The 12,436-nt window shown below is 37.9% G+C and overlaps 1 protein-coding gene across 2 annotated transcripts in view; it reads right to left on the bottom strand.

Annotated features, from left to right (window-relative positions):
* Positions 1-12,436, bottom strand: part of HSD17B12 (hydroxysteroid 17-beta dehydrogenase 12) — a 172,877-nt gene that overhangs the window by 5,181 nt on the left and 155,260 nt on the right. Inside the window, exons 10-11 of one of the 2 annotated variants that reach the window (XM_004264026.4) lie at positions 7,294-7,443; positions 817-7,035 (exon numbers count right to left, since the gene is read on the bottom strand). The exons of the other annotated variant lie outside the window; for it this stretch is intronic. Of the exons in view, the coding sequence (XP_004264074.1) occupies positions 6,931-7,035; positions 7,294-7,443 (255 nt within the window). The 3' untranslated portion in view covers positions 817-6,930. Of the gene's footprint in view, positions 1-816; positions 7,036-7,293; positions 7,444-12,436 lie in introns of those variants that run through there. 2 annotated transcript variants of the gene reach the window in all.

Below are 12,436 nucleotides of genomic sequence, written 5' to 3' on the forward strand. Positions count from 1 at the left end.
TGGAATGATCAGGTGTTTCATGAACTTTAAAATGCCATCAATTCTAAGTCACACCATTACTTTAAATATACCACCAACAAAGGGGAAAAAATAATGCCAGTTAAACTATGACATGCACCAGAGGGAAGGTCTGAGATGCAAGAGGTGTGCAAAGTGATAAACATGTTATTTATTTTATGCCAACATATTTGTATAAAATAATGAAAACACAATTTATAGAGTTAAAAAAAACAAATTAAAATACTGGTCCACAAAAACATGTTAAGTCAGGAAAGGGTTGATCAGAATAATAATGTTCTAAAGACCGTATATTATTAAAGAAGGGTTATGATTCCAGACAACTTTCAGTTGTACTGCATATGCACTGAAAATGTTCAGGAGTAAAGACAAGGAAAATATAGTGTAAAACTTCCAAACTAGTACGGGGGGAAATGGAGTTTAAAAAAAGAAAAATTGAGCCAATCAAAAAGTGAGAAGAAGCATAAAAGAAACAAATAGCACAAAATAGCACGATAGAAGTCTTCATGTTTTAAGAATCATAATAAATATAAATGGAATAAACTTGCCTGTAAAAAGCAGAGATTACCAAATTGAAAAACAATCCCCCACCCCCAATCCAGGTTTATTTGGCTTACGAGACACAAATATGTAGAAAGATAGAAGGGAAAAGAATTGAAAAATATATACTGCTAAATACTAACCAAAATAAAGCAAAGGTAGCTAAGTTGATATCACAGAAAACATATTTTAAGGCAAAAACCATTAGCAATAAGGATGTCAGTACATGACAAAAAAAAGTTCAACTCACCAGGAAGAAATAATTCTAAACTTTATTTGCCTAAAAAGACAGCCTCAAAATGTATAAAGTAAAAATGATAAAACAGGGGAATTTGACAAATCCGTCATTACAGTGAGAGAATTCAAAACACTTCTCTCAATTATTGACAGGTCAGGAAGACAAAAGTTAATAAAGCGATGGAAGATCTGCATACAATTAATAAATGACTTAAAGGACATATATAGAAAAATAACGATTAGAAAATAAACATTCTTCTTAAGCAAATATGGCACATGAAAAAAAATTGGCTGTACCAAGACATAAAATGTCACAAAAAAACTTCTAAGAAAAGGTAATAATACTTCTAAGAAAAGGTAATAATAAAAGCTTACATTTGTATAAGTTTCCTATTGCTGCTGTAACAAACCCAGTGGCTTAAAATAAGGCTATGCTCTCACAGTTCAGGGGGCCAGAAGTCCAAATTCAGTTACTAGTCCAAATCAAAGTGTTGGCTGGCTGAGCCCTGCACCCTCTGGAACCTCTAGGGGAGAATCCATTCCTGGCCCCCAACAGCTTTTGGTGGCTGATGGCATTCCTTGGCTTATGGCTGCAATACTCCAGTTTCTGCCTCTGTGGTCACACTGCTTTCTCCTCTTCTGGCTGTAATCTTTCTCTGCTTCACTCTTATTAAGAATATTGTGATTCCATTTAGGGCCCATCTGGATAACCTAAGAAAATCTCATCTCAAGATCCCTAACTTAATCACATTTGCAAGGGCCTTTTTCCATATAAGGTAACATTTACAGGTACAGGGATTAGGACCTGATACCTTTGGGGACCATTATTTATCTCATATATATATATATATATTTACCTTATGCTGTGCTGGATTCTGAGCACTTTTAAAATATTAATTTATGCTCTCAACAATCTATGAGACAGGAGCTATTATTATTCCCATTTTCAGAAGGTAAAACTGAGGTGGAGAAAGGTTATAACCTGCCCAAGCTATGTCATATTCACATGTTCTTTGACTACAATGCAATTATTTAGAAATTAGTAACAAAAGATTTAACTTTTTATTTTGAAATAACTTCAGAAATACAGGAAATTTGCAAAACAGCACAAATTCCCATGTACCCTTCACCTAGATTCTCCAAATGTTAACATATTAACACATTTGCTTTATCATTTTCTGTATACATACTTCTGAAACTTTTAAGTTGCATATATAATGTCTCATTATCCCTGAATAGTCTAGTGTGTACTTCCTTAAAAACAACTTTTTTTAAAGTAACTACAGTACAATGATCAAATTCAGGAAATTACCATCGATACAATGCTGTTATCTAATCTATACTCAAATCTCACAAATTGGCTCAAAATTGTCTTTCATAGCAAAAAAAAATTTTTCTTAACCAGGATCCAATCCAAGATCATGTGTTTTGCATTATTTGTCACATTTCTTTAGTCTTCTTTAATCTGAAACTTTTGACAAGTATAAGCTGGTTATTTTGTAGAATATCCTTCAATTTAGTTTTTTAAAAATATATTTTTAATAAATTTTATTTTATTTATATTTATTTTGGCTGCATTGGGTCTTCACTGCTGTGCGCGGGCTTTCTCTAGTTGCGGCGAGCGGGGGCTACTCTTTGTTGCGGTGCGTGGGCTTCTCACTGCGGTGGCTTCTATTGTTGCAGAGCACGGGCTTTAGGCGCACAGGCTTCAGTAGTTGTGGCGCATGGGCTTAGTTGCTGTGCGGCATGTGGGATCTTCCCAGACCAGGGCTGAAACCCATGTCCCCTGCACTGGCAGGTGGATTCTTAACCACTGCGCCACCAGGGAAGCCGAAAAAAATATTTCTTCTTGATTATGTTCAGTTTATACATTTTTTCCAGGAATACCATGTAAGTGACGTTGTACCTTCAGTCCATCATATCAGAATGCACATAATATAAAGTTGTCTTATTAATGGTGACACGAATATGTTTTTTAAAGGAAATACATTTACAAAAACTTAAATTTGTGCTTTTAAAAACAAAAAATTCATAGCTCATAGAAATCATAATTTAAAATTTTTAATATTAGCACTGAGAATACATTTGTGTACATACATATTTGTGCACACAAACACACAAACTGTGGGATGTAGTAAAAGATTAACTTAGAGCCTTAGATGTTTATTTCAGAGTAAAAAAAAACATTGAACATGAATTAAATGTCCAATTTATGAAAGAAAAATAACAGAATAAACCTCCAGAAAGAAGGAGAGCATGAAAAGAAAAAGGCAGAGAGGATCAACAAAGCCAAAAGTTGGTTCTTTAAAAACTAATAAAATAGACAAACTTCTGGCAAAATGGTCAAGGAAAAGAAAGTGAGAAGACACAATACTGGGAAAGGAAATAGGTATATATATCTAGCAGAGGTTTAAAAAATAAGAAAATTCCTCAAGTTACTTTATGCTAATAAATTTGGGGGAAAAAATGAGTATATGCTTAGAACAAAACTTTTTTTTCAAAATTGAATCGAGAAAAAATAGAAACCCTGAGTAGTCTTTTTATTTTTAAAGCAACATAATAAGTAGTTGAAAATCTTGCCACAAATAAATACTAGGACCAGATTGTTTTATAAGCTTTCAAAGGAAAGTCTGCCCCAATCTTTTACAGATTCTTCTAGAGCACAGTAAATAAAACAGGTAGCACTCCCCAGCTCATTTAATGAAGTTATAATCTTGATATGAAAACCAGACAAGTATGAGAAAGACTGCAAGCCCATTTCTTAAATATAGATGCAGAAATTCTAACTACAATACCAGCAAACTGAATTCCACAGTAAATAAAGATAGTGAAATAAGATCAAGAATGTAAAGGTGATTTAATACTAGAAAGTCATAACTAAACTAAAGCAAGATCTCTGAACTCTTCCAGAAATAGCTCACCTAGTATGTGCTTCAATATGTATGTACTCCTAGCTATTCTTGGAACATACCAGGTATGCTTGCTCTCTCCTTGGGCTCTTTGCACAGGCTGGTCTGCCTGAAATGCTCTTCCCCCAGGGAGGTAAAGGTCTTGCTCAAGATGGCTCCAATGCCACCTCTCTCTGGGTCTGCCATGAGTACCTTATTTAATGTCACAAGCCTCCCACCCCTACCCCAACAAACATTGATTCCCCATACTACTTACCCTGTTTCATTTTTCCCCACAGCATATTATTATTATTCCTTTTGTTTATTACCTGTCCCTCATTTGCTCCCTCCCCAGGTCCCTCCCCCGCCCCACATCCTGTTCAAGTGTAAGCTCAACTGGGGTTAAGAATTTTTTATCTGCTTTGTTCATTGTAGTTTCTCCAGCATCCAGAAGCGTAAATGGACATGGTTGGCATTCAATAAACGCACACAACAGTTTGTCTAGAAACTTTTATAACAGGGAAGACAAGCTGGCTTTACATCCTTTTGGGATTACCTTTTGTAGTACCATTTTGCTTGCTTTTCAGTGACACAGATAAAGGAGAGTGGTCAAAGTTGTAATATGCTGTTTATCACATTAAAATTTTTTTCATCTATTAAGTTTGTGTTCATGCTAGACAGTGTTCCATTTCTAGATGTTTCCATATAAATCTCAATAGAAAGAATTACATTTCCACAAGGGAATTTTAATTCTGTCTATACTTATATGTTTTGCATCAGAAGTAACAAATATGCTAATCTAAAAATATTGGAATGTCACAAAGTAGTGAGTCCTTAAAATTTAAGTAATTAGTTTCTAACATATTAAATAAAAAGCTTTGATCATTTGTTTTGATACTGGTAAACTACAGAGCAAAGTAGCAAAATCCAGGACCACCAAAATATCAGGTAATTTTGGTATCAATAGACCTCAGAAATTATAGTACTACTTAAGCTCATTTCATTCTCATAAGGTATTATTATCACAGTAAATCTCCTCTTTTACACTGAATCAGCACCATTCGTATTGGTATTGGCATTGATGTTCACTCTATATAAAGTTCACTTCTATTGTATTTTGATGCGATAAATATCAAGTGAGAACTCAGAATTCATCTCTTTGGGGCAGGACCACATTTGAGGAAATGGAGACCAATATCATCTTTATTTATTGCCAGTGCACATGGGCCTGACATAAGGACAAATCAAAATGGCACACATCATTCTGTGTGCAGGGCAATTCCTCTCCTGGCCTCCCTCCCCCATGCTATTGTACTGAAAGGACAATGAAAGAACAATAAATTAAAACCCAGTTTTCTATGTTGTGAGGAGAGCTGATTCTACAGTAATCATCAATACTAATCTTCTACTCTGCTCTTTGAGTTCAAACCTTATCTAGCACACATCAGACTATAAAATCAAGTCAATATAAAGTTAAGTCTAAAAATTATGCGTCACTATTTTGAAGGTTTTTGAGAACATTGGTTTCTCTTTTAGTATAATTTTTCTTTCATGTGCCTGGAAACATAGATTTTCATGTTATCATCTTCAACCTTGAGTGTTGAATACAAGAGGATACTTGCTGAGCTGAAGCAGTCAAAGCCACAGCTCAGAAGTTTTGAGATTGCTAAGGGATTTCCTAGCCAGATTACAGCTATTTTCTAGACGGGATAAAAGGCGAAGTATTTTGTATACTTGCTAACCAATCCCTCCCCCTCTCTACCAACTGTCCAGCAAAAACCACCACCACAACAATTAACCAACAAATGTGTGAAAGCAAATAATATATTGCCCAGGTCATTGTGATTTCACCATTTCTGCAACAAAATGAGAGAGAGAGAAAGGCAATGTGTTTTTCGTAAAGCTAAATTTATTCTTTATTCTGAGATTATGTTCTTCCTATTTTGGGGATGCTAAAATGTCTTTTATTTTATATAATAATGCCAATAGCAGATGGTAATTTGGGTTTTTCTGTTTTTGTTTTATGTCCTTAGCTGGCAAGTTTAAAAGCTAGAAACACTTAAATACCCCAATTAAAAATTTTATTTATTTATCTGCAGATTTCCTGATGCTTAAATCTCAGAGCCTGGGAACCACAGCCTAGGTAAAGACCTACCTTCTGTGTTGCGTGTTTCACAACACTGGATTAATTTCTTAGCAAGTTCCCCAAACAAGCTATGTAGCAGAATAAAAGTAAGTCTTAATTTATATTAAACCAGTGCAAAAATGAGCTTCATTTCAAGCACCAAAGGAATATATTTTCATATATATAACCATGGTTATAACATCTTTTATTAAAACTAATTGTATCACTATCTATAGGGTACCTATTTAAAAGTATAATGCCACTACTCTATATCATCATTGTTCTAAGAGTAGCCTGGTGTCACATATGTGAGCAGTATTGGTGCAGTGCAGAAACAAAGAAGCTGGGGTCCAAGCAGGCCACCTTGCTGGGTCAGAGTTTTAGTGGCACTGATGGAGCTGCCCATCAATGTACATTTTGGCCCATTTACCTTTATAAATCATACCATATAGCATTCAGTATTTACATACATTTAAACTGAGAAGGCATAAGTATTAGAGGAAAGCATATTTTAGTGGGCATGTGTCAAAAATAACTCTGTGTTTCATCATTATTTTTACGTCATTAGCTACCCTTGAGAAAGGAAAGTTCCATATAAATGTACAAACCGAGACATACTTTTAGAAAACCTTACAGAGTGCTATGCAAATTGCAGTGTGTCCTCCCATAAGTAAATCAATTAACCCCCACTCCCTCAAAGTGTTCAAAACAAAAAAGGATAGCTGGCCGTTACTTTTTAAAGTATGTTTCAGAGAAAATACAAGCATAATCATCATTGGCATTTTGGACCAGATGAAACTCTTAAGCCTTACATCTGACTCTATCATTCAGTGATTTGTTATAATCGTGTTCCTTCCTAGTAAGCAGTTCTTGCTAATGTTAGTTCTGTATCTATTTGATAGGGGCATTTATGTTACATTTCAAAATAACTCCTGGTAGCATCCAGAATATGTGTCAGGAACTCCTGAAAGCAACTCTGCTTTCCTCTCAATTATGACATTTAGCTTTATCAGTAACTGTTAATTAACATGACAACTGAAGATTTGGAGATGGTGGGCCCCTTGCAGCAAACATGCCTAGGCTGGAACATCTGGTCAAGTTACTCAACACAGTTACCAGTGCTTAGTTCTTCTTAATTTTCTTCAGATAGCGAGCCCGGGTGGAGTTGCCTAAATTCATGGTCAATTTAAAATACAACCAGGAAGGCAGGCTTGAGATTACTGAGGCCTAGGGAAAGAAATGGGGAGATATGCAATTAAGGCTTACAATTTGAACTCATTTGAAATATATGATCTTATGTTTTACTATATTGTTGTTTTATTTATAGGTAGATTTTAGAGTTCTTGGTGTACAGTTGAAAACAGATGCCTTGCTAGTAAGTCTAGACAATGTATATATGCTAATATACCACATACTATTTTGTGACTCGATGGGAAAGAAAACCCCAAACCAAAGTACTGATTTGGAACTTAAAAATCTACATACCATAAGAGAATGGATCAGGTATCCGTTGGTTCGGGATTGCACGCCGACAGTTTTAATGGCAGACTTCACAAACGTCTCTGAAGAGGGCTTATCCAAAGTTGGCTTTCGAATTTTAGCCAGTTTCGTAGCTACAAAGTAGGGCAGGACACTCTAGAATGGCAACATACCCCCCCCCCAAAAAAAACATGCCACTGATTAGGAAGGCCACAAACTCAATTCACACTGATGTTTGATTGCTCTTAGTGGCAGAAACATTCTGAAAAACTTAAAGTTTGTATCTTTAGAGAGAGAGAAGAAAAAGAGAAGCAGCTATCTAAAAACTACCTTGATAGAACAAACGATAGCATAAAACAAGTTGTATAAAAACAATCTGTCGGGCTTCCCTGGTGGCGCAGTGGTTGAGAGTCTGCCTGCCGACGCAGGGGACGTGGGTTCGTGTCCCGGTCCGGGAAGATCCCACATGCCGCGGAGCGGCTGGGCCCGTGAGCCGTGGCCGCTGGGCCTGCACGTCCGGAGCCTGTGCTCCGCAACGGGAGAGGCCACAACAGTGAGAGGCCCGCATACCGCAAAAAAATACAGTCTGTCAATACAACAGAGTTTGAGACTAGAGAAAGTATTAAAGATAAGCAGAAACATACCTTTTTGAGTCTTTAAAAAGAAGGCATTAAACAAATCTAGAGAGCAGAGATTTGGGGCCGGGTGCTTTCTACTCTGACTAAACAATATAGTTACAGAACCACCACATAGGAGATTTTTTACATTTTATGCCCCTAAAGAGATAATAATAATTTCCTCCATACTTTATGGTTATTAAGCTTGTTCTATCAGTTTTGGTCCCTCTAAAATAAACATTTCATGTTAGCCTTGGGGTACCACTTTTCTTCCCTAGTTTCTTACCATTCTGCTTCTGAGTTTTATAAACTTTGCTATTGATAAGATAGGACCACCACTCTTTTCTTTTTTCTTTGTTGGGGGGAGACGGGATAACAGTATGGAAACAGCTTGGGTAACTAACAGACGCTTCACAGAAGTGGTGTGGGATGCAAAGCTGGACACTACCTTTTAGGTTAGGGGAGCTGTTTCTTTATTTCTTATGCTTGCTATATTTTGGATATGCTTCAACACAGAATGCAAGGAAACCCTATTACAACGACTCCTGAGTCATGACACAAGCGGTTCCTTCTGTAGTTTGAAATTACTTGGGCATGGTTGTACACCAAGGAGTGAATGTATTCTGTTTATCTGACATGTATGAAAGGAAGGGGTATAAATTACAATGAAACTTCTATTAAGGAAGAGGATCTGTTTCAACACATGGTGGTCAAAATCAAAAACTTCATTACTAAAGGCAGAAATAAAATTGAGATGTACTCCAAACTATAGATTTTCTTCCTGCCAAGAGCTGGGGAGTTCCCATATCTCTTTTGTTTTATTTTGTATTTTTCCCATTCCCAAGTATGAGTCACCCTCCTTAACAGGTGAGCTGAAACTCCAGCCCACCTGTTAGAACCATGAACCCAAGGGCCTAACCACTGTTACTCTCCAACTTTCTCCTTCTTAGTCCCTGCAGCCACAAACCCACACGAAGTAAAGTAACTTCCCCAAAGTACGTCAATACCTGGGCCAACTTTGATTAGGTGACTTTTGGTTTTGAGAATTTGTGTATTGGAATTATTACTCTACAGTTATTCCTCACTTAAAAAGCAATTTTTTTTTTTGTCCAGCAGGTCTTTATTTTTAAACCCACGTTGCTGCAAGGATCCAGTATATGAGAGCACAAACCAAAGAGAGATCCCAGACTAACGTACAACATGAAATGCAGAGCTCATGAGGCTCTGCCAATGGGTAGGGAAAGAAAAGTTTGTTCAAGCTGAGCAGCAAACAAAGCAAAGAGAGTGTTTGCATATACTCTGACTCCAACAGTGAAGGGCCATAAGCAAACCCCATCACACCTCTATGACCCAGGTTTCCTGGCTACAAAAAAAAATAAAGATTAAAACAAAAACAAAAACCTTCCCATATATTGATCACAAGCCTGCCAAGAGTACTGTACAGTATTGAGCTTCTCAACATAAAGGTGGTCCACTCATTATACCTTCCAATTACATAATTAGGTATTCTAATCCCCCCTCCCTCTCTATGTGGCACAAATCAGACTGTTCTGATTTTGCAGAAGAACGAAGTCGCACTGCTTGGCTGAACCACTTGATGGTGCCACAAGTTAACAAACTCATCATTCAGCTAAACCATCCAGCTAGTCGAGAAGGTCCCGGCTCTTGAGGTGGGGACAACAGACGCATGTACATTCTATTCTGGAAAGGGCATTTATTTCTACAGTGGTTTAAAATCAAAGCAGTTAACATGGCCTAGCAGAGGATGGAAAGGATTCAGAGATGAAATAACTTTTGAGCTAAGTCTTAATAATGTGGAGGAATTTGCCAGGTAAACACATAAGGGAAGAACATTTTGTAATGGGAACAGCAGGGGCAAAGACAAGGAGACAGAGCAGGATGTTCTCATGGAACGGCAGTAGTTCAGCCGGCACGGTTCAAACAGTGGAAATGTGTGAAGCAGTGGCAGAAGGAAGGCTAAACTTAAGTACAGAAAACGAGATCCAATCACCGACAGTATCGATTTCTAGAGCATAAGCTCTGTGACGACACAGTCTTATTCACCATTATATTGCCAATGCTTAGCCACTGCCATTGCCTAGCATGTAGTAGGAGTGCTAAGACGATCTACTGAATGAATTAGCAACAGAACACTTCATTATGGACAGCAATGAATATAGTACTGTGGTCCCTTTCTACTGCTGCTGCCCAGAAAAGTAATGACAGGAGGAAGTTGACAATGTAGCATGAGAGTTTAAACCACAATTTTAGATGTTCTAGAGCTTAAGCAAGGTTATCTATCTAATAAACAAAGTCTTAGTTTACAGGTCTTAGTTACTCAGAATTTTAAAAGAAGGAGAATTTCAAGTTATGTAAAAATAAAGAAATATCTTTTTTTTTTTAAAGAAATATCTTTATCTTATATGTCAAAATGTCATCTAGGTACATCCTTAAACAGTTAAAAACCCAATAAATGATAATTAATCCACTTTTCTGGTCTACGCAGGGAAACATTACAGTGAACAGGTTAAGAAGATACCCATACTTTCGTAGGGAGTATTTTGGGCAGAACAAATTTTTAAAAGTTTCTTATGCTCAACAATTTGCCACTATAAATATTGCCAGCTCGGAAACAGCATGAACCTTGACAGCTGCCCATGCAGGCAAGTGCCCTGGTCTTTGCACTTAGAATCCCAAACTGAAAATAATTAACCAGCCCATAAAGCAAAGCTTTTTTGTCCTTGCTCAGCCTATTGAAAAGATCCCTGGAAACAAACTTGGTATCTTTTTTTCTCACCCACTGAGTAGCTTGCTGAGGTATCTGGTCTTTAGGGAACAGTTTAGGGAGCCTCGATTCAGGAACAAGAAGGTTATTACAACTTAATGTCACAGAACAAGAGAAAGATGGATGCCCAGGGCTGCATGGCAGATATTGAAGAATCAAACACTGAACCTGCTAACTTCATGTAGTAGCACATCCTTCATGTTGTCACCTGTGTACTAAATATGCCTTCTCAAATTTACAAATGACCAGGACAACTCACACCCATGCTTTGGAAACACGGGTCCAGAGAACGCCAGGCTCCAGTCTATTTACACACATGGAATTCTCAAGACGGGGTATAATGTGCCTTTTCTGAGCACTAAGTTCACCAGTGAAGTCAGCACATGTTCTTAAGGCAGAGGCTGAGGCTCCTATGAAGCATCTCAGGGAATCTTTTCTCCTTCAGTCTGTATATTCACCCTCCATTTCAGGATCTGAATAACTGTCTGCATAGAGCCTAGTTTTGGAGTTTGTATTATTTCACTTGCAGACCACAAGATGAGCATTTCCACAAAAGGGCCCTTGATTATCTCATTGGTAGAAACCCTTGGCCTTACTAGAAAATGTTAGGAAAAAGGAATCATTCTGATGGAACAGAGATCCCTGATAACATGGCAATGAGCAAAGGCCCCACAGTAACATTAGGTATAAACCTTAGCACCTAAGCCCAAAATGAAGGAGTTAAAATGTTGTGCTCTACACAAAAGAATCCTTGATCGACACTGGCTGGCTGATAATCTTACAAATGACCTGCCTCCACATATGTGGAATTCGTATGTTAACATTCAAAGAACAAAAGGGAAAACAGTGTTAGCTCACAAAACAGCATGTATTTAACAAGTCTTTCCTGAGCGCCTACTAGAACACTGTTTTAGGCACTCGGAATACAGTTATGGACAAGGACAAAGTCCCTGATCTTACTGAGCTTACATTTTAGTGGGGGGAAAGGGGGGCTGGTGCACACAGCCTACAAACAAATGGTTAAAAGAATGTCTACAATATTGGCAGGTGATGATAAAAAGGAAGAAGAAAAATAAACCTGAGTAAAGGGTGGAGGTGATGGAGGCTGTTCCTGCAGGTGATCAAGAAAGGCCTCAGGGATAACGGTGACATGTATGTGATATGGTCACATATAAGCAAAGATCTCAATGAAGGGAGAGAGCAAGCCAAAAAGATACCTGGATAAAGAGCCTTAGACTGAAAGAAGAGCAAGTGCAAAGGGCCTGAGGTATGAGTGTGCTCAGAGGGTTTGAGTACTGCAAGGAGGCCAGAGAAATAGCGGGGTGTGTGTAGGGGGGCACACGCTAATGTGGAACATCTGCAGTCAGAACACGGTGGGTCACAAGAACTCCTGGTTTTACTCTGAAAGAGATGAAAAGCCACAGGAGAGTTTTCAGCAGAGGAGTAAGATGACCTGGATTATGCTTTAAAGAGATCACAGACTGGGGTGGGGGGGTGGGCGTGGGGCTATTATCAAGGTGGGAGTAGGGAGGCCACATAGGAAGATGCTGCAAAAGGTCCAGGGCAAGAGATCACGGTGGCAGGCATGAGAAGCGGTCAGACAGTGGATGTGTTTAAAGGGTCCACTACAGTCAGTGAGATTCCCTGATGGACTGAATCTGCGGTGTAAGAGAAAGAATAAGCTGGATACGGGGGGTGGGGAGAAAATTTCAGCTTTGAAATCACAGACTTGGATTCAAATTCCACT

This window comes from Orcinus orca, chromosome 8 (assembly GCF_937001465.1).
Source record: "Orcinus orca chromosome 8, mOrcOrc1.1, whole genome shotgun sequence".
Lineage (NCBI taxonomy): Eukaryota > Metazoa > Chordata > Mammalia > Artiodactyla > Delphinidae > Orcinus > Orcinus orca.